The 23,197-nt window shown below is 41.0% G+C and overlaps 1 protein-coding gene across 7 annotated transcripts in view; it reads right to left on the reverse strand.

Moving 5' to 3' along the window:
• Positions 1-379: 379 nt before the first annotated feature.
• The window catches only part of Rnf111 (ring finger protein 111), an 81,816-nt gene continuing 58,998 nt past the window's right edge, over positions 380-23,197 (reverse strand). For 4 of the 7 annotated variants that reach the window (XM_052713575.1, XM_052713583.1, XM_052713595.1 and 1 more), the window contains 8 exons: positions 21,284-21,542; positions 14,587-14,935; positions 12,345-12,470; positions 10,637-10,763; positions 6,711-6,803; positions 5,905-6,000; positions 4,509-4,636; positions 380-2,023 (listed from right to left, as the gene is read on the reverse strand). In XM_052713575.1, coding sequence (XP_052569535.1) covers positions 1,906-2,023; positions 4,509-4,636; positions 5,905-6,000; positions 6,711-6,803; positions 10,637-10,763; positions 12,345-12,470; positions 14,587-14,935; positions 21,284-21,542 — 1,296 coding nt within the window. In that variant the 3' untranslated portion in view covers positions 380-1,905. The remainder of the gene's footprint in view (positions 2,024-4,508; positions 4,637-5,904; positions 6,001-6,710; positions 6,804-10,636; positions 10,764-12,344; positions 12,471-14,586; positions 14,936-21,283; positions 21,543-23,197) is intronic. The other 3 variants (XM_052713603.1, XM_052713619.1, XM_052713609.1) reach the window with 3 other exon arrangements.

The following is a 23,197-nucleotide window of genomic DNA, read 5'->3' on the forward strand; positions in this document are numbered from 1 at the left end:
CTGTTTACTTTTTGGCTTTTTCCCAGTGAGGGAGCAGACCTGGGTCACTGTTCCACTCTTCCCTGACCTTCTATAATGTAGACTGGTAACCAAATGGTTTACAGTGTCAGGCATGGAACTCAGGATGCCTGGATTTTGGAAATGTTTCCACACCAGGCTTCACTCTGGCTCACAAGTATACTGTTAACTCTATCACCCTCCATCAGCATGCATACTCTGTAGACACATGTTGATGATAGAATTGCTCTATGGTGACATAAAAGGCAAAACTGAATGAAAACAAGCACCAGATTATGCAAATATCAGTTAGGTGGATCTCATCTGAGCTTCAAGATGTCCAGTGTAAACCATTTTATAAACACTAATTATGAAACACAAAGACAATAGAAATATAAGTTATTTATTAATCAATCCACTTACAAAGCAGGTGGCTTAATGCAAGCTTATTGACATCTTCACATATGATCCATGGGAACATGTCTTCCACATACAGACAGTGGTCTTACTGACTGGATGCATTTGCAATCTTGGGCATATTAAGCATATTTAAACAAATAAAATTAGGCTATCCTGTATATGAAAGTATCTTGATAATATGCATCCTGAAGTGGATTAAAACTTCCTCCAAAGGAGAAATGTTAGTATGTTAACTTGTACTCTATATTATGTTGTAAATCTTAACTACAGAAATTACAATTTGAAATCAGTGATCGACTCTTGGTAATGTCTGAAGTGGGCGTCTATAACCATAGCCAACAGTAGCCTGACAATATCATCTGTGCCTCACAGTATCTGCAGATTTACTGTTTTCAAGTTTAGAGAGAAATAAAACAAGAGACATGTAGATTCAGCTGACTTTATTTAAACTATAAAAAATCCCTTAAAAGTGAACCTGGGACCCTTAGAAGTTCTACGAATGCATAGATACCTGCCAATGACTGAATCCTAAATCCTGACTGAATGACTTTATAAAATTAATGTAAGCAGATATCTTCTTTATCCGTGCTTAGCAGACCTAACAAAATTCTACATGTCTTTTTCAATTTCCCTATCCTTTTTAAAATCTGCAAGTATATACAATCCAGCTAACTCAAATGAATATTTAGTGTTCGTCAAAGCTGTTTCACAGCAGCAAAAACTGGATTAGGGAATCAAGTTCCAAATGGCATAGAGAAAGATAAATAGGGTCAGAACAGCAGTCTAAACATACGGCATCAATAGCAACTCTATCTTGCACTGTGCTGGAAGAAAGGATACATCAAGAAAATTCCTACTGATCACGCTGGTCATGTGAGTACCACCTGCATCTGATTGACATGGGTTGCATTCTGTTCCCAGTATTAAGGGTGGTACTTAACTCAGAACTCCATATTGTAAATATACAGCAGCCATTTTGTCCTAATTTAATTAAGGAATGTCTTAATACACAATATTATCATTTTCTAGAGGATCTTTATACATTAAACTAAAGTACATGATTGATTAAATTAAAGGTTAGTAATGGATTAAAAAAAATTCATAATTCTCAAGGTACTATGTAAAAAAACAAAAAGACCACAAAATACTACTTACTAAAGCAGCTAATCTTGCCTGCAAGTTTAGGGTCACAAGCCCATATATGTGCAAAGAAATGCAATACAAGGAATCATGCAAAAATACAGTAAAATGATACAGGAAGAAATGTCGAATCTAGGAAAAAAAAAAAACCAACACAAAGCTTTTATAAATACATCCAATCAACTGTGTACAGAAGTTGTAGGTCTAGCGGTAGCTGTACCATATAGCAGAGTCAGCACTCAGAGTTCAAGGCTTCCAGATCTGCGCAGCTAAGTCATGCCATCTTTGGTTGACTGCAGTACCAGGAAGGATGGGAATGAGGGACAGCAAGAGTTCTGAAACATGGTGTCAACTTTCACTTGGCAGCTGGGCCTCGATGTCCACTCTGCATATGGGGCACTTCTTATTGGTGATCAGCCATTGATCAACACACACTTGGTGGAAAAGGTGCATACATGGAAGGCGTCTATCATTGGGGATGAAAACAAACAGTAAAAATTAATTTCATGACAATTCTATGAGGCGTTGATTTGCAAATGAATGATATAAAGTGTTTTGAAATAACTAAGCATCTTTATGTTAAACACACAAAGACTGGGGCTGGCAGGATGGCTCAGTGGGCAAAGTAATTACTATGCAAGCCTGACAATCTGAGCTCAGATCCTCAGAATGCACATAAAAAGCAGCATGTGACGGGCATGCCACATATGTAATCCAGGAAATGGGATGCAAACAAATTTCCCAGAAGCTACAGTCAGCTCGCCTGATGCATACAACAGTGAACTTTAAAAACGGAGACGCTGTTTCAAAGGAGATTTCTGTTTCAAAGGTGAGGACCAACACTCTAGGTTGTCCTCTGACCTCTACATGTGCACTGTGGCACTCATACAGGCTCGAGTGTGCGTGCACGCGAGAGCACACACACGCACGCGCATGCGCGCGCGCGCACACACACACACACACACCCCTATCTTCTCTAAGAATTGCTCGCTATAAAAATGGCATTTTAGACAATACGAGTTAACAAGACAGATAACCGACAGGTCTATGAAGGCAACATATATAAAACTGAGAACTGTCAGATCAAGAATCACACTGGCAACTACTCTAGCTTTGCCTTTTAGGAGTGGCCAAGGCACTGGAGATGAAAATACCCCGTTATACGATGCCTCAAACACTTTTAAATATCGAATCATGATGCTTGTGAGGACTCTTTGAAACACCTATTCACTTAACTGTCTTCCAAAAGCTTTGGAGACTGCTGTAGCAGTAGCTACACTGTAGGAATTAAAGAATGCTGAAACACGTAACATTACTTCAGCCCTGAGGATCTTTATACATTAGGCTGAAGCACATGCCTGAGGTAAGGAATACTCTTTTCATAGGATAATCAGCATATCCACTTATCAAAATGCTACTGCTTTATAGGTGAGCTAAAAGAAGATGTTCACTTCAGAATATCACACCAAGTTGCCAATAGAAACTGGAAAATAAAGATAGGGTAACTCTAAATCTACAGTTAAGAGTAGGGTGAACGTTGCTGTCTAAGTAACCTTCTACTTCTACTTACTATTAAGAGCTGCTATTCATATCCCCATAGCGTAACATTTCCCACAGATAATACCTACAAGTGCTCTTTCCTTCTTGGACACGATCAGTAGTAACATCAGAGAGACTGACTCAATAGCTACATGCCTTCACTGCAAACAGAATGTCAAAAACAAAACAAAACAAAACAACCCCACAGGGGCTACAGAGATAAAGAGTGCTGGCTGCTCTTCCAGAGAGCTACCATTAGATTCCCAGCACCCAGTTCCAGGGGATCCAATGCCCTCTTCTGGCCTCCTTGAACACCTGCATGTACATGATGCACAAACTTATATGCAGGCAAAACACTCATACACATAAGAAAAGTAGTACTACATTTTTTAAGGACTTAGAAAAAACCCTTATCACTGTGAGTTTGAGGTCAGCCTGGTCTATAGAGTGAGTTCCAGGACAGCCAGAGCTGTTACACAGAGAAACCCTGTCTAGAACCAAAAACAAAACAAAACAAACAAACAAAAACTCAAAAAATGCAGTTTGGAAAAAAACCCTCATAATATCATGTACTAGACAATAATGTATCTTTTTCCTCTCTCAGCTACTAGTTGAAGAGGTATGATGAGCCAAGGAGTCTACAGATGGAGTTTCAGGATGGTCAGGGCTATACACAGAAATTCTATCTTGAAGAAAAACAAACAAAAAGGCTTGATGACGTTACCCTTAGGAACAGAAAAAATTATTACCCACAGCTGTTATGTTTGATATGACACTAAATTACCTTAGCAATTATACAAAGAAAATGACTTCAAATAATACTAGGTTAGGATGGTAACATTTGCTAAGTCACAAAAGTATGGTTATGCTGGGCATAGGGGCACATGCCTGTAATCCCAGCACTTGGTAGGCAGGGGCAATGGATATCTGTGAGTCTAAGGCCAGCCAGGGCTATATAGCAAGATCCTGTCTCAGAAAACCAAACAGGGGAAAAAAAGTCTTGAAGACAGAGTACATACAGATGACCCTGACCCTATGTAATCTAGATTCCAAAACCCTCTCAAATTCTCATTCCTGAAAGATTTACAGAAGACACATTTTCACTACAGACGCTCCCCATACAACCTCTGGTAGAGTTCAGAATGGAAATGGACTCCCCTCCATGACTTTGATTCTTTTACTCTTTTGGTTACAGAGCTGGCAATGAGGTACATAAGTAATAATCTTTATTTGGTTTCCAGTTTACTTTTAAATACATGCCCCTTTAAGATCTAGTGTTCTATTTGTGAGTCAATCACTTGTCCATGGAGCTGAGGCACAAAGCCACGGCTGTGCAATTAGACTCTGCCACTGAGCCATGCTGCAGTCCTTTCTATTTAAGAGCGGACTTTACATAAGAAGTATCTAGTTACCTCACATCTTCACCCTCCTCTAAGACAGACAAACAGATAGTACACTTTTCCTCTGTGTCTTCCTCAGTCCCTTCTTCCCCATCTTGTTTGCAGTGCAGTTTCCTCTGTGAGAACCAATCAGTTGTTACCTTATTAGCAGAGATGACATTATTGAACAACTGAGTAAAGTCTGTGTTTATTTAAAACAAAACAAAAACAAGACAAGACCACATGTTCATATGTAACTCATTTCCTATAAACAGTCATGAATTAACAGATGAATTAAGTGACTACCAATTAATTATTGACTCCTAAAAGTCAGCATGAAAAGCAAAGTAAAAATGTAACAGATTCTCTAAGATGAACCCTATTACTGTTAATTCATGATGATGATACTCTGTATAATTACTCTTTCAACACAGTTAAGTAAATTATTCTTCTAATGACTATTTCAAACATCTTTGTAAGTTAATTCCAATTACAGCATTTAGTTTAAAAAAGATATAGTTAGTGGTAATGCCTGATTGACACTCTTAGAAAACATGAAAAATACCAACAGTAACTTCTATGGTCAGTGTTCTCTGTACAGCACGGAATATTATCTGTTCACTGTGAGCAGCTTATTTTATGTCTAGTTTGGAATTTCCACATATAACACTACAAAAATATGAACTAAACATCAGTGAAAAGAACCGGCAAGGTGTTTTAATTGTTTTGGTTTTCCAAGACAGGGTTTCTCTGTGTAATAGCCCCAACTGTCCTGGATCTCGCTCTGTAGACCAGGCTGGCCTGGAAACTCACCAAGATCAGCCCACCTCTGCCTTCCGAGAGCTGGGATCAAAGGCGTGCGCCATCACTGCCCGGCTTTTCTTTTTCTTTTTTTTTTTAATCATTGTTTTTGTTATTGTTGTCTGTTTTATTTTATAGCTGAAACAGGCCTTAAACTCACAGCAATCTCTTTGCCTCAGGCTCTCTAGTGCTGGGAGTACAGGTGTGGCCACCGCGTTAGGTATAAGAGGATAGCCTAAAAAACTGTAGTATTGCCAGGTGGTGGTGGCACACACCTTTAATCTCAACACTTAGGTGGCAGAGGCAGGCTGATCTTTGTTGAGTTCGAGGCCAGCCTGATTTACAAAGTGAGATCCAGAACAGGCACCAAAACTACACAGAGAAACCATGTCTCCCCCCCCAACCCCCCAAAAAAAGAGTATTATAAAATGCACTAAAGTATCTCAAAGAACACTTAAGAAATCTATGACTTCCCATCTGAAGGAAGACCAGAGTATGGGAAGAAATTTCAGAGTATATAGCTGAGATCATTTTCATCATGGGAATCACTTCAATAGTATTATAGTAGTTATACTCCACAGAATGGAGGGTCTGTAACATTTCATTTTATGATCATAACAACCCTCACCTTTTTATATTTATGTGGATATGTGCATCTTTCAATTGTTCCCTGGGATGCTCCACGATTGACATTTCCTAATCTTTCTTCCAGATGAATCAGCTCCTTAAAGTGAAGAATAACTAGTATTAAAACCACAATTCCTTTAAGAATATGTTTTTTTGTTTTGTTTTGTTTTGTTTTTCAGAGCTGAGAACCAAACCCAGGGCCTTTTGCTTGCTAGGCAAGCACTCTACCACTGAGCTAAATCCCCAACCCCAAGAATATGTTTGTGTACTACATTCATGCCTGGTGTCTGAGAAGGCCAGAAGAGGGTACTGAATCCCCTGGAATCAGAGTTACAGACAGTTATGAGCTGCCATGATGTGGGTACTGGAAACAGAACCTGGGTCCTCTAGAAGAGCAGCCAATGATCTTAACCACTGAACCATCTCTTGAGCCCCCCTTTTATGTGTTCTTACAAGACAGGGCCTTACTATGCAGTGCTACCTAGGTAGACCAGGCTAGCATAAAACTCACAGGGTTATGCTGCCATTGCCTCCCAAGTGCTTGGATTAAAACTGTGTCCCATCATACCCAGTTTAATAAAATTTACATATGCTTTTAGGGTAGATATTCATATTCAATTTCTTTAACCAGTTAATTTTTGACTTAAGATACTATTCTTAAATCTCTGTGTAAGTCCCAGAGGCAATACTAGAAAATCAGACATTTGGCTGCTTTCTAACTCCCAGCCACAGTAGCTATCCTACTTAACCATGAACACACATTAAATTAACTCTTGCACTAAAAATACCATTTATTTTATTTCATACCTCAAAATTGCCCCTGAAAGGACCTCTGAATGATGTTCCATCCAGTCCTGAAGAAATGTAACGGATGTGAGGATAGCCTGCCATGTCAGGAACCTGTTTTTAACACAAGAGACGGATGAAGTCATTAAGATTGTATTTTATTGCTAACATTGAAGATACTCAATCTCTATTCAACTCATGAACTCAACTCAAAGACTCCAATTACACATTGTATTAAGAGGGACAGTTAGGCTCCCCTTAAAATACAAGCTCTCATCTATGAAAATATGGGCAGAATAAACAAGAAAAACAACTGTTTCATAAGATAACAAATTTCTTACGCAAAGAACTCTGCATATAGTTGGATGTAGTGAGACGTACTTGGCCCTGGCTACTCGGAAGACTGAGGTAGACTGAGATGGTTTAAGGCTAGCTCTAGTTTTCAAGGTCAGCCTGGGCAACAGCAAAATACACTCTGCCTATCCCATCAAAAAAAAAGGGCAAGGTGTGATTGTGCATTTGTGCATGCCTTTAATTCCCAGCACTCAGGAAGCAGATCGCTGAGTTTGAGGCCAACTTGGTTTACATCCTGAGTTCCAGGATGGCCAGGGCTATGTAGAGAAACCTTGCCTCAACAAGCAAGCAAATAAATAAATGCACATACATACACACACACACACACACACACACACACACACACACACACACACACACACTTATACTCAAGCTTACTAAGCCTGATGGTTTCTTGGTAGCTGCAAACACACTTAAGAAATTAAAGCTTTCATAAGATCATGTCAACCTCTCAATAATAAAAGCATGGAATATTCTTGATTGATTCTGTCAGTGAAACTAATTTTAACAGGTTTTTTTAAAAAAATTTGTTCAGTATAGTGAATCTTGAATATTTCAGATTCCATTTTCTGTGAGCTAGCCACAGGTTAAATTTATTTGTTACCCTAGGGACACTTGTTCTTTATGGCCATTTATGGTCATGCAGTGTGTTGAGAAACTGGCACTGCCTGACCTGGTGCTCCCACTGAGCAGATTCTGCCTTCTCTGAGCTTTCCTGCATCTATTTAGTGGCATGTTTCTCCCATGCTTTTACCACGGGCTTTCTTTCACGTTTAATGTGGCTCCAAATACAGTTCTCAAGCACCATCTGGGGATGCTATCCAAGGAAGGCTGTGTTTCACCTCGGGGAGCAAACATCTGTCAGGTAAGTTTTGCTCAGATGTGCACTGTAGTGCTACTGCTGCATGCTAACCGTGAACAAATCATCAATATACATCAGATCAGTGATTAAACAGAAACACGAACAAACCAAGGTTCAAGACTAGGAGCTTACAACACTCCATCTCTCTTCAATGGTTATGGTTGTGTTTCCAGCCACTATGCAAAGTAACTGCAGCAGACATCCAAGTCAACTGACTACATGAAGGAGACAGAGCACCATCCTCTTTACAAATAATCTCCAACATTTAAATTGTTTTTCTTCACTTTCTCCAACATTACTATTTGTTTTTGTGTTTTGTCTTTCAAGACAGGGTTTCTCTGTGTAGCCCTGGTTGTCCTGAAACTCACAAAGATCTGCCTGCCTCTGCCTCCTGAGTACTGGGATTAAAGGCCTGCACCATCACCACCTGGCTTTCCAGCATTATTTTTAATCAGCCTCTGCTGAATCAAAACATACTTCTAGCAGAAGACTCTACAGACAACTCACATGTGAAAAATAATTCAAAATAAAATACCTATCTAAAAGCAGAAACTCTCAACCTTCAATGGCATATTATTACATTATCTGCCGCTTTACTTATAACCAAGAGCACACAAAGCAACTTAGAAAACAATCTGCCTCCACATATTCTGAATCTTCCCTCTGAAACCCTTGCCCTGTCTCTTTCCTCTACCTTCTGTGGATGCTTCTTCTCCAACTCAAATTTAGTCTTCTGGCTTCCCCACCCTGGTCCAAACATAATTGACTACTCATCACTTCTCTCTTTGAACAAGTTGTTTCTAGGCTTTCTGTCAAGTCAAAACATCTTCAATACTCCTTCATCCTGGAATTTCTACCAATTCTCCCCTTCATAGGCAAGCTACAAGCACTGTGTATTTACTGTCTGCAAGTTCTCATCTTTTTAAAAAGGCACCCCAAGAGCCAGCAGTGTGTCTCAGTGGTACAGTGCTTACCTAGGGAGCACAGGACCTTGAGTTCAATTTTACCACCTCAAAAAAAGGAAGGGGATGGGAGAAGAGAGGAGAGAGGAAATGTAACCATCTCCATTCCTCACCGCTAAACCACTGACAAAACTCATTATGATGTAAACACTCGCAAGCTTTATTATCTGTATGACGAGACACTACTGACAATATGTATTTTTGAAATACTCTAGCTTTGTTTCTCAGCTTGAGCTAGTTCTTGTCATTTGATTGAGGTACACTGCCATTTGTATGCTTCTTCTCTCCACTTACGTTCTTGCCACTTATACATACATTCTCTTGGAAAATCTACTCTTCCTTGGATTTGATTCCTTAGCACTAAATGATACCTTGTCAGGTCAAAAATATATCTTTAGCCCAGATATCTTTCTTTTTGTTTGTTTGTTTGTTTTTGTTTTTGTTTTTTTTTGGAGACAGAGTTTCTCTGTAGCTTTTGGAGCCTTTCCTGGATCTCACTCTGTAGACCAGGCTGGCCTCGAACTCACAGAGATCTGCCTGGCTCTGCCTCCCAAGTGATGGGATTAAAGGTGTGCGCCACCTCTGCCTGGCAGCTTTCTTATTAGACACAGCTATCCCAGACTCAGTAGGTGCAAAATCTCTCCTCTAACCTTTTCTCAAGCCATCTACTATTGTCCAATACAGTGAAAGGCATTACACCTTTCACCCACACTAGAAACCTAAGTCAGCCTAAGCATCACTCACTGTCTGATGCTTTTCCTTCTGTCTGCCAGTGCGTTTATCTCAGGAACTTACTAACCTTTACGTCTTCGACCACAACAATTAAAAGAGTTTCCTTCTCCCACCTCTAAATCTTCTTTTCCCAAAACTGAGGAGATGTGTCCTTTTCAAGGATCATCAGATTAAATCACTCAAAAAGCATAAATACAACCAAAACATCTCAGCTGGGAGGCAGAGGCAGGCATATCTCAGAATTCGAGGCCAGCCTGATCTATATATGAGTTCAAGGACAGCCAAGACTACAAAGAGAGTCCCTGTCTCAAAACAAAACAGCAGCAACAACAACAACAGACTCTCCTGAGGCTGCTGAGTCCCACTTCCTTTCAGCAGCTTTGTGTTCTCGTCCCCGCCCCCGCCCCCGCCTGGTGCTGAACACAAGCTCAGGAGTGCTGGGCTAAGGCCGGGCAAACACTGGCACTGAGCTGCCCAGCTGGCACATCTGGAGACACACGCTTAGGCGGACTCACGCCCAGGGCTTGTTGCTGTCTGACAGCCCTTGACCAGCATCAACCTCTGCAAAATCAGTCCTCCAAACTCCAAAGCTGCCTAGGACAAGGGACAGTGAGGACTCTGCAGTTCCCTTGTACAACAGAGTACTTACTCTCTTCTCCTCACACCTACAGTTCGTCAACACTGTAGCAACAACATCAACAGTATGATGGCATCACAGCAGACCCAATGCACCGAGGGCAAATTCTCTGATGCCTGCATCTCAGTGACAGCAGAGCATGTGCACCTCGGTGCAGAAAAGTCCACTTCTCAGCTTTTTGTACATCAAGAGTATATTTTACAATTCAAATTACAAACTCAGATTTCAATATATCTAATATCTTTTCACAGTATATACAACACCTAACTACTTAGGGGAATTATTCCTAAATTCTAGTAAAATATCTACTGTACCGAAACATTTTAATATAATCTTTAATTTAGAAAAGAGTGTTACTTTAGAAGGCACGTTGTCAGAGCGTTACAAATTCTCATTTTACCATTAAGGGAAGTGCTCCCAACTGTAGGTGATGAAGCCGAGGGGGGGCATGGTAATGGGCCAGGTGAGGGTGCAGCGCACCGGGTGTGTAGGTAGCTGCGGTCACTCCGGCTTCGATCCCCAGCTCCCTAAGAAAGAGTGAGAGCAGTTTAACTCTGTGTCTTCCTTACAGTCTCTTTACTGCCAACAGAAATGGAAGCTATTTCACAAATCCTGTAATGTTTCTTAACTTATAAAGCTAAGGCAAATGTAACTTAGCCCCCACCCCAAATTTTACTAATAATTTCAAGTGTATTTCAGAAATAAATGTTCAAAAAGCTTCATTTTGTGAGCATAAGCAGAAAAGCATTAACTCAGTTCCACTCAGTCATAAAAGCAAGACAGATAACAAGTGGTTCCTAGGGTCCCTTCCAACCAAGGACCTTCATCCTCAAGGAGCACACCACATAAGAGCTGACTGCTTTGTAGGTTCATCTGAATGTGACACATGCCCCCAGGCCTGTGCTTGCTGGCTTCTTGGTGTCAATGACAATTAGAAGAGCTTCTACACCTAAAACCTTGAGCGGCGACCCCACGAGAAGGGACAAAGTGGCATATAATGAAGCTCCACTTGCTTATTCCTCTCTGTGCTCTGCTGTAACGACCGCAAGCGGATTAAAAAGGGAGTGTAATGCACACCCATTTCTTCAGAACAAACTAGACTTCTCTGTCCAATGGTGGACACTGTAGGTGGAGCCCTGACCAGGGAGGTGGATAAAGAGGCCAGGCAAACAGGGTCATATCAGGAGTCTGACCTTAGTGGCAGACACTCATGAAACAGAAAAATACTCTAGTCCTTGCTGTGGAATACTCCTTCTGTACACCGTGAAGATGTGTTGCTCTCATTATTAGTAACAAGCTGATTGGCTCACGGCTCGGTAGGGTCATGGGGCAGAGAGAATGCTAGGGAGAAGGGGAGTCACAGGAGTCTGAGGAGATGCCATGACACAAAGCTAACAGGATGGAAAGTACACAGATGAATAGAAATGAGTTAAGTTAAGTTATAAGAGCTAGCTTAAAATAAGCCTAAGCTATTGGCTGAGCATTGATAATTAACATTAAGTCTCTGTGCGGTCATTTGGGAGCAGCTGGTGGGACAGAGTTGATCAGAGGTCTAGACGGAAAGTTCCGCCTGTAAGTCCTCTCAACTATATATGGAATTTGTAAAGCCAAACTCAGTTATAAAGAACTAAAGAGTGTGGCCAGGAAGGAGAGGCACATGGGGATACAGGCTGTGGTCAACAGACACAAACATTCCCTTCACAGGACTAAGTTCTGAATTTCCACAGCATCTCCTTGTGGCTGAGTGGGCAGCAATAGCTATACACTCAAAACTGCTTAAAGGAGGATTTTAAATGCCATCTTAGAAAAATAATAAATATTGAGGTATGGATACACTAATTAACCTGAGTTCTCATTCTACAATGTCCCTAGTCCACACAATTATCATCTGACACAAAACTTAAAGGCAACTAACAGCTGTCTCCCTGCTTCAGGTGGCTCCTGCCCCAGAACTCAAGATCCTGCTCTTTCTTTCCATCCCAGACAGCTCCTCCCAACAGAACTGCTTCACACAGCTGCTCTCTGTGGTATGCATTCCACTACAAGGGATTTCTCCCCAGTTTTCCCAAAAGCTGCTTAGCACAGTTTGAAATAAGTACGGTACTGACCAGGCAGATCTCTCTGGAGCCTGGCGAGGATGTGAGGACATGGTTTGAGGCACATGAATATGATGCCCATGGCCATAGTTTGGGTGCATCCTATGTGGATGGGGCGGGGGACGTTCATGTGCCCGCCTGGAAACACAGAACACAAAAAGACCACTGGAAATAATTGAATAATTGGTTATTTCTTAATGTAGAAAAAAATTCTGTTAACATTAGAAAATCTACAAAAATCATGATGAAATTAATTTACATTAAAAAACGTATTACAAAATTATTAAATAAAACATGAAATTCTCTACACAAACTCACTGCTCATTTATTCTATTATCTCCAGTTTAATATCATTCAGGAAACCAGGCATGGTGGTGAAAACATTTAATCTCAGCATTTGGGAGCCAGAGGCAGCTGGGTCTCTGTAAGTTCAGGGCTAGCCTAGTCTACAAAGTTCATGGCCAGCCAAGGCTACCTAGTGAAATCCTGCCTCAAAAACAAAACAAAAAAATTCTACGAAAAAGGTAATTTTGGCATTCTCTTGAAACTTCTACAGTATATATTTTAATTAAGAGAACAGCAGAATGTTAAAAAGTTAAAAGCTAAAAAAAAAAAGGAAATTTTTATTTTGCTATAGTCATTAAAAAAATCCTATCATTTTAATAGATTAAAATATGAGGGCTTTTTCCCCCCTTAGAGAAAGGTCAGAAGACAGTTTTCTTTCCTTTTTTTAAAATTTATTTATTTTTATTTCATGTGCATTCATGTTTTGCCTGCCTGCATGTCTGTAAAAGTGTCAGATCTACTGCCACTGGAACTGGAGTTATCGATAGTTGTGAGCTGCCATGTAGATGCTGGGAATTGAACCTGGGTCCTCTGGAAAAGCAGCCAGTGCTCTTAACAGCCCAGCCATCTCTCCAGCCCCAGGAATCTGTTTTCTCATTCCACCATGTAGGCCTGGGGATCAACTCAGGTCATCAGGCTCGGCAGCAAGCACCTTTACCCACTGAGCCACCCTGTTGGCCCCCTAGACATTTTCTATAAAGGCTAACCATTAAAACATCAAGTCTATAGTCATATGAGCTCTGAAAAAACTAACCAGCTAGGTCTTTTGTCATGCCAAAAGTATGAGACAACATGGGAATGAAAGAGCTCAGCTGTTTTCTAATAAAACTTTATTTACAGAAATTGACAGCGAGTTGGACTACAACCCGCTGTCTTGATAATTCATAAATCAGATGATTGGGAATATCAAATCCTGAATTGCCAAAAGAAAAAGTTGTCTTAGTCTTATTATGAATATGGGGGAGGGGGGAGAGACACACGACACTATTAGGTCAGTAAGGCTTTGTTGAGACTGGATCTCATATGGCCCAGGCTGGTCTTGAACAGAATTGTGATCCTCCTCTACTTTCCACCTCCCAAGCATAGCACCATGTCTTCTCCTTATGCAATGCAGAGGACTAAATCCAGGATTTCATGCAAGCTAGGCAACACCCCAAAACTGAGCTATACCCCAACCCTCTGTGTCAGTTTCTGAAACTGTTTGTTTGTTTTTGGTTTTTCAAGACAGGGTTTCTCTGTGTAGTCCTTGCTGTCCTAGAACTGGCTCTATAGACCAGGCTGGCCTCGAACTCATGGAGATCTGCCTGCCTCTGCTGGAAGTAAAGGCCTGTGCCACCACCGCTCGACCAGTTTTAGAACTTCTATTACTATTCTTTCCTCTTGTTAATAACATGATAAATCAAATTAGATCTTGGACATCTTTCAATCTTGTTCTTCAGGATCAATGTTCATATCAATCATAACAGAGAAACAGACTTATTTGCTTGAAGACACTCACACTGTCAACAGCTACAATGAAGGATAGGACATAATAAAGTTACTTTATGGTTGGTAATTCTCCAGCTGGGGATAAAGCTCATCCAGTGGTAGAACACTTCTCTATTTGGTGCAGGGTGCCATGGATTCAATGTCCAGCATCACTAACCAAAATAAATAAATAGATAAATAAAGGTGATTTCCTAGTGTGGTGAAGATGTACTACAGCTACACTGTGCTTTATTTTACTGTGTCCATAATCCCTACTAGGTGTGATGGTGCTTATCGGTCACCTTAGCACTCTGGCTAAGGAAAGAGGTTTATGAATTCAAGGCCAGTCTGGTCCATACAGTGAAGCCTAGTTTCAAATCATGAAAGACCAATAGAACATGAAGGAAAGCCAACACAGCTTCCTTAAAACCACAAGACCTACGTTGGATGCTGCATCATCCTCCTCCTTTGAACTTCCATCCTCTGCATCACTTCATGAGGGTGCAGTCTCTGGGCTGGAGGTGCTGGGGCTGGGATATGGTGTGAAATTGGCTGGTGAGCAGGAGGAAGATGCTGAGGGATGGGTGCAGTTGTACTGCTTAAATGAGTTGGGGGCGGGGGCGCCACAGGGTGAGATGCTGCATGAGAAGATATCTGAGAATGGAAAGCATGTACAGGATGAGGAATAACATAATCCACTTGGGGGGGAGGCTGAGTCTGAGGAGGGGCATTTCCATGAGAGTGAGGGCAACCCGAGGCTTGATGGTGCAGTGGTCTTGTCAAGGAGGCATCTGCAAGAAAAGTGTTTCCTGTCAATACATATAGATTGACTTCATTCACAGTGTTACAATTTACAACAACCTATTATGATAATGTACCAAAATTTCTGGAAAAGTACCCCAATAAAAACTGGTAAATGCTGAGGTAACATCCTATGTGCTGTTCCCCCAACCCCGACACAAGTGCACACATGCACGCATGCATAGACCATTTCTACCATAAAATTTGTATGAGTTTTGTGTCAGAAAAAAATACCTTAAATACAGATAGCTGCTGACCAAACACCCTTTCTAAAGGTTACTATAATTAATATACTCATCTATAAGACACAGGTATATATTATTAGCCTCACACAATCAACCAAGTGTTTAATAAGAGATTTGATTTTCATTAATTTTACTTATATGCTAGTGTGTGTGTGTGTGTGTGTCTTTGACTGCTATATGTTTAGGTGCCCATGGAGGCCTGAAAGGGGGCATTGGACCTCCTGGAGCTGGAGTTACATTACAGGTAGTTGTGGGTGCTGGGAACCAAACTCAGGTCCTCTGGAAGAACAGTATATATTCTTGACCACCATTCCAACCCCCCTAAATTTTTGTTTGTTAGTTTTTCAAGACAGAGTTTCTCTGTATAGGCCTGGCCATCCTAGAACTCTCTCTGTAGATCAGGCTGGCCTCTGAGAGATCCGCCTGCCTCTGCCTCCTGTGTGCTGGGTTTAAAGGTGTGTGACACTACCACCCGGCCTAAATTTTTTAAGTAAATGTGAGGTGCTGGAGAGATGGCTCAATGGTTGAGAGCACTGGCTGCTCTTCCAGGGGACCTGGGTTCAATTCCCAGCACCCACATGGCAACTCACAACTGTTTGTAACTCCAGTTCCAGGGGATTGAGCACCCTCACACAGACATTCATGTAGTCAAAACACAAATGCACATTAAAAAAAAAAAGTAAATGTGAATCTAAACGATTAATTTATTTTCTAATCACTAGTCTTTTTTTCCCCCAGAATTATTGACCTGTATTCTAAGATTGTTTATTTGTCATTTTCTTATTTAAAGTACTATTTGTCTATGTGGAAATATTGTAATAAAAAGGATGACCATTTTTCCAAATTGTGTTTATTTCCCCACCACACGAATTTTTACTTTTCTGTAGTCAGACTGAACACTGGGAACACAGTTTAGTGGTACACTGTCCTGGGTCCAAGCCCAGAAACTGGAGGAGGGCGGGACAGGACAACACACATGACTAAATCCCAGAAATGAAAATTTTTCCATCAATTACAACTTTTTGTTTGTTGAGACAATACCTTGCTACATAATCCAAACTGACTTCAAACTTCAACCTTCCCACCTCAGCCTCAAGTGTGCTGGGATTTCAAGCATGCAGCTAGTTCCTAAATGTTTCACTTTCCTTAACGATTTCTTATCAGAGAGCTGTAGAGAGGAAAGGGACTCAGTCCCCTGGACAAAGGTTCACACATACTGCTGCCCTTGCCTTTCATGTCACATCCTGTACTACAGACAGAGAAGCTTAACAAGATGGTTTCTCTCACGTCTTCAATGAAAATCTTTACATTTCCGTCATTGTTGAAATACTCATCTCTCTTACTGAGAAACCCACATCTACCTGACATTAAAAGTCAGTCAGTCTAGGTATAATGTGCCATCTATAATCCCAGCTCCTAGAACGGTGAGACTGAGGGAGGAGATTCTAAGTTCAAATCAAGCTGAACAACACAACGAGAAAAGGAAAAAGAGAGATAAATAAGAAACCCGGGATTTTAGTCCAAACTTCATTTCACTGGACAGTGTGTGTGTGTATGTGTATGTGTGTGTGCGTGCACGCGCGTTTTAAGACAGGGATTCTGTGCAGCCCTGGCTGTCCTTAAATTCACAGAGATCCCCCTGCCTCTGCCCCCAGAGTGCTGGGATTAAAGGTGTGCACCGCCACCATGCCAGGCAGAACAGAACAGTTCTTTAGTTAGTGGGTCTGTCTGCACATTTCTGTGCACGCTGGTGTACGTATGGGAGCCAGAGTTTGACATCGAGTGTTGTTCTTACTAACTTTTGTGCTGGCTAGTCTTATGTCAACTTGACACAAGCTAGAGTTATCTGAAAGAAGGAAAACGCAATTAAGAAAATGCCCCCTAAGATCGGACTGTAGGGCATTTTTTTAAATTAGTGACTGCTGGGGGAGGACCCCGCCCATTGTGGGTGATGCCATTGTGGGTGATGCCACTGTGGGTGGGCAGTTGGTCCTGGGTTCTTTAAGAAGGAAGGCTGAGCAAGCTAGGGGAAGCAAGCCAGTAAACAGCACCCTTCCATGGCCTCTGCATCAGCTCCTGCCTCCCAGTTTCTGCCCTGTTTGAGTTCTGGTCCTGACTTCCTTCAGTGATGGACTATGATGTGCAAGTCAAATAAACCCTTTCCCCCAAAAGTTGCTTTTGGTCACAGTGTTTTATTACAGTAATAGAAACGCTAACTAGGACAACTCTATTTTTTGAGAGGTTTTCTCATTGGGAACTGGGGCTCACTGATTCAGTGCAGTTAATCTGACGGCCGATAACCCTTCCTCTCCTGTCTTGGTCCTCCAGCACCTGGATTACAGGCACACGGCACACTATGTTTAAGCTTTTGTCCATGGGTTCTGGAACAGACCTCAGGTCTTCATGCTTGCATGATAAGCACTTCACTGACAGCCTGCTCACAACCCATCATTTGGGGATAGTCTAGTAATCTAAATTGGAGCTACAGTTTCTTACTAGCTTACTAGTCACTTTTGAAGTCAATTTTTAATAATTTATTTGTATTTTATGTACATTGGTGTTTTGCATGCATGTATGTCTGTGTGAGGGTGCCAGATCCCCTGGAACAGGAGTTATAGACAGTTGTGAGCTGCCATGTGGGTGCTGGGAATTGAACCTGGGTCCTCTGGAAGAAGGACACCGCTGGGAATTCAGACTGTCTTCATTCATGTTTACATTTGCCCCATTGATGTTTATTGTATAGCTTTTCACTTAGCTTATTTATGAATTCAACTGTATACCTATGATTTCCTCATTTTAGAAATGTAATTGCATTTTAATACTTTGTATAAAGGAAACTTGGGTTCAAAAACAAAGGGTCTACTTGTCACTTATAGTATGAAGACTGCTTAACTTCATATTCACTATAACAAACAGCGCACAGTGCACACTCTGGCTCAAAGGTTGAGAGGAGGCTCTGCTCGATGTAGTAGTACATACATGCCTGTATTTCAGCATTCAGGAGGCTGAGGCAGGAGGTAGATCATGAGTTCCAGGCCACATAATTAAGACCCTGTCTCAACCTCCTTCCCAAATAATTGCAGACAGTTTTATTTCTATCATCTGATAGCAGAGCTTTATAGATCACAAAATATTCCAAAGACGGCTTTCCAAGCACAGTGGTTTCATTGACTTCTCAAGATCATGCACTTTCAAAAGCAAACAAGTTTTCTTAATGTAATAGTATTAGTGGTGTCCAAAGTAACTGAGCCAAAGTTTTGCCATTTATACCCAATCATAATTATTCCTATTTTACCAGCATAAAAAAATGAAAACAAAGGTGGCAAATAGCTCACCAAAAGTCTCTAAGCTAACTTGCCAGAACTGGGAAAAGTCCACTCAGATCACCATTTCATGTAAAAACCAGCGCTTTCTCTCAACCAATCTCTCCCAGTAGGATTTCAATGAAAGGGGGTATCAGAACGTGTTGTACATAAAATATACTAGAAATGTTAAAGGGAAGTGGGGGAAGGAAAACTACACATTGACAAATACACTCCACAGGGGAAAAGCAGCCTGGATCAGGGTAATCAGTCAAAATGTCTACCTTCGCTCACAGAGCTCCCCAATGACAAGCAGAAAACTAGTACAACCTCTTCAAGAGAAATTTAACAGTACTGACTTGAAAGTGCATTTCTTTCACTACAGAAAGACTCAAGCAAGCGCAAACAACTTAAACATTCATCAAGAGAGGGCTAGTTTAATGTAATGGAATGTTCTGAAGGTGTTTAAAAATAACCAATAAGGGAAAGGGAGTGGAAAAAACACAAACACCACTGAGCTCCAGTTTTTTTGTTTGGGTTTTATTTTTCAAGACAGGATTTCTCTGTGTAGCCCTGGCTGTCCTGGAACTCACTTTAGACCAGGCTGGCCTCAAAGTCAGAGAGATCTGCCTGCCTCTGCCTCCAAGTGCTGAGATTAAAGGTGTGCACCACCACTGCCTGGCTCTGAGCTCCAGTTTTATAAGTTAATCATGGTGAGAAAAAAAAACCCAATGTATTATTAAATCAAGTAAAAATGCAGAACATTGTATAATGAAATGGCTTTTTTATTATTTATTTTTATTTTATATTAATTGATGTTTTGCTTACATGTATGTGTCAGAAGCCCTGGAACTAGAGTTACAAACAGGCATGAGCTGCCATGTGGGTGCTGGGAATTGAACACAGGTCCTCTGGAAGGGCTGCCAGTGCTCTTAACTGCTAGCCATCTATCCAGCCCCATGGCTCATGTCCTTTGTTTTTAAGATTCATTTATTTATTATGTATACAGTGTTCTGCCTGCATGTGTGCCTGCAAGCCAGAAATGAGCCACCAGTTGCTGGGAATTGAACTTGGGACTCTGGAAGAGCAGCCAGTGCTCTTAACCTCTGAACCATCTCTCCAGCCCTGCAGATATGCATATTTACAAAGAAAACTTCTGACTTTTTTTTTTCTTTCTTTCTTTCTTTTTTTTGGTTTTTCGAGGCAGGGTTTTGTTGTGTAGCTTTGGAGCCTGTCCTGTGACTCACTCTGTAGACCAGGCTGGCAAACTCAGAGATCACCTGCCTCGGCCTCCCAAGTGCTGGGATTAAAGGTGTGCGCCACCACCACCCAGCCGAGATTTTTTTTTTTTTATAATAAACTCTAAAGAATTGCTACCTCTGAGGAACTAAGATTAGTGAGATGTGAGAAAGAGCTTTTAGTTTTTCATTTTACAATATTCTAGTTTCAACTTTATAGAATGTACATGATACATTTTTAATTTTTTTTTTTTTTTTTTTTTTTTGGTTTTTCGAGACAGGGTTTCTTTCTCTGTGTAGCTTTGTGCCTTTCCTGGATCTCGCTCTGTAGACCAGGCTGGCCTCGAACTCACAAAGATCCGCCTGCCTCTGCCTCCCGAGTGCGCCACCACCGCCAGGCTCATTTTTAAAATTTTTTATTTTATGTGCATTGGTGTTTTGTCTGCCTTGTATGTCTATAGGAGGGAGTTGGGTCCCCAAGAACTAGAGTTACAGACAGTTGTGAGCTGCTATGTGGGTTGCTGGGAATTGAACCTGGGTCCTCTGGAAGAGTAGTCAGTGCTCTTAACAGCTGAGCCATCTCTCCTACCCACATGATACATTTTTATGATAAAGATAAAACTATTTTAAGTCTCAAACATCCATCTTTATTGGACATTTTAAAAGGAACTGCATTATCTGTCTCATATATGAAAGGACCAGGAAACCCTACACACTAAGGTCTGAGTAGTAAGGGGTGAACTGAGGACTACCACACAGTGTCACACCTGCCCGCCATCAACACCATGCTCACACTAACTAATCCATCTTCGCAAAACAAATTCTGGTTCTAAACATGTTCTAACTCAAACTTTGCATTTCACACTGTAATAGTGAGAATCTAAATAATACATCACTAATTTCCTTGTCCATAGTTTAGCCTGATTCCAGCTCTGTCTACAAGGGTATGTTTTACTACTGAAATGAAGAAACTCAAGAGGATAAATAACTAAAATGCAGACAACCAAAACAAAAGGCAATTAATTTCCTTACTAACCCGCAGGCTTACTCTTAGCGTAAGTTCTTAGCAAAGTATTTGTTAAGCTTCCATCTTATTATTAGCTCAGACTCAAAGTACTATGTTACATGGCCCCTGGAGAGTTATCAATTTCAAGCTATCTAATGGATTCCAATTTCCTTAGAGCTGCCATGCCAGGTTCTGTTGTTGCCCATACCAAATGAATATACAACTCTTTTTCCAAATGGCAATCATTCTGTCAAAATCCTCTCTCTTATGCCTTTGTTAGCTCAGAATTCTTTGAATAAAACTTGAGAATTCTTGAATAAAATTTCCTTACCATGCCTACAAATACTACAAAACTTTCACATTTCTTAAGTTACTCCTAAAAACTAAAGCCAAATCCCATAAAATTTCCTTAAGAATATAAGGTGCCACTCAATACATCCCAATTTCACAGGCAGTTGTATGGAAAAAAATAAATCACACCCTTCAGCCAAATAAAACTTATAAACCAAGATTACTCTAATTCCACGCACATTAAATTCATACTTACAGGGAGGTGGTGGCATATAATGCCGACATGATGAGAGAGAAGGCTGTGGAGGTGGCTGGGGCTGGGGCTGTGCAACCATGCTCGAGCCATAGCTATCTATTACTAATGGCTGAGTCGGGGCAGCAGCAGCCTGGTGGCCAAAGACCGCAGCTCGGGAAGAAGAGACAGGGCAGCAGGGGTCGAAGGCAGATGCACCATGGAAACCCCCACTTCCATGAGTCCTGAGAGCACTGCTGCTCAGATCAACTGGCAATGCCTGCTGGGTAAAGAACAATTAGAGTTTTCCTCTCTCAACTTCCATGAAAACTTCATCTCCTGTCACATGACAAATTATCCCTAGTGATCTCTAGGAAAACAAGGTCTTCGAATGAATTTGGAAATGGTAATTCTTTGTATGAGAAAAATCAAACACAAAGACAATACTGTATAAAGCCTGAACTTTAAAATTCGCATTTTTACACTCAAAATATGAAATCAACTCTATTTAAGTGAGGTATAAGATAGAAGATAAACATTTAACTGATATGTTATTGTATGATTTATTTCTTGGGGCTGAAGAGATAGCTCATTGGTTTAAAGCATATGATCCTTTTGAGGAAGACCTAGGTTTGATTCCCAGCACCCACAGTAGGTAGCTCCCAACTACCTGAAAGTATAGTTCCAGAACATCTTTTCTGGCCTCCCTGAACACCTGCATGAATGTGGTGCATAGAGACAAGCAGGAATATATACATAAACTAATTAGAAAAAAAATTAAAGATTTATTTCTATTACATTATGTGTACAACTGAGACTAGAAGAAAAGAGGGTTTGAAAGCAGTCCTGTGTTCCTCTGAAATCAGGACTTCAGGACTCCTCACACAGTATGTATGCCATCACAGCATTGAAAACATTAGAATTCTATTAACAACCTGTCTATCCAAACTTTCTATATCATTTTATAACATTCAACTAAAACTCAAACAGTACACACACACACACACACACACACAGAGAGAGAGAGAGAGAGAGAGAGAGAGAGAGAGAGAGAGAGAGAGAGAGAGAGAGAGAGCGCGAGCGAGCGCGCGAGCGCGAGAGCGTGTGCTGGGCATGGTGGCACACAGCTTTAAGCCCAGCACTGAGGAGGCAGAGTTAGGAAGATCTCTGTGAGTTAGAAGTCAGCCTGATCTACATAGTGAGTTAGGAAAAATTAACATTTTCTTCCCTCAAAGCATGTGACTTGAAAAGCCCAAAGTACAATTGCCACCAACAATGAGTATGTCAGAATAACTAGTCTTCATGTTCCCTACATAGAAATGATGACTGTTTGTGAAAGACATGAAGGGTATTCTGTTGATCACCATGCATTTTATACATGTATCAAATTACTGTATAGAGGAATAGACACAACTATGTGCTAGTTGCTTAAAACTCTAAGTAAATGCTGGGTAGTGGTGGTGGGCACCTTTAATCCCAGGACTCAAGAGGTAGAGGCAGGCAGATCTCTGAGAGATCAAGGCTAGCCTGGTCTACAGAATGAGTTACAGGACAGCCAAAGCTACAGAGAAACTCTGTCTCAATAAACCAACCCCTCAATCCATGGCTGATATGTAAAATTAAATTAATTATAAAAAACAAAAACAAAAAACCCAACCCCTCCCCACCAAAAAACCAACATGTCAAAACTTGGCTCTTACTCTAAAGCAGATTATAAAGCAAGAACTGCCTCTTTTTGGGGGGAGGGGGATTGTTAAGTAATTTAAACACACTATCTACCTGTTAGGTCCAGTGCACTTGTAGTTTCCAAAGAGAGTAAAAGCCAGGTGTGCCACTCTCGCCCTCAGGAAGGAGCAGCAAAGCCAACCTGGCTTACACACTGAAGATTTTATCTCCAGAGTCACATGTGGCTAGGAAGATGGTTCAGCATGAGGACAT

Source organism: Peromyscus californicus, unplaced genomic scaffold (assembly GCF_007827085.1).
Source record: "Peromyscus californicus insignis strain IS unplaced genomic scaffold, ASM782708v3 Scaffold_11__1_contigs__length_118956290, whole genome shotgun sequence".
NCBI lineage: Eukaryota > Metazoa > Chordata > Mammalia > Rodentia > Cricetidae > Peromyscus > Peromyscus californicus.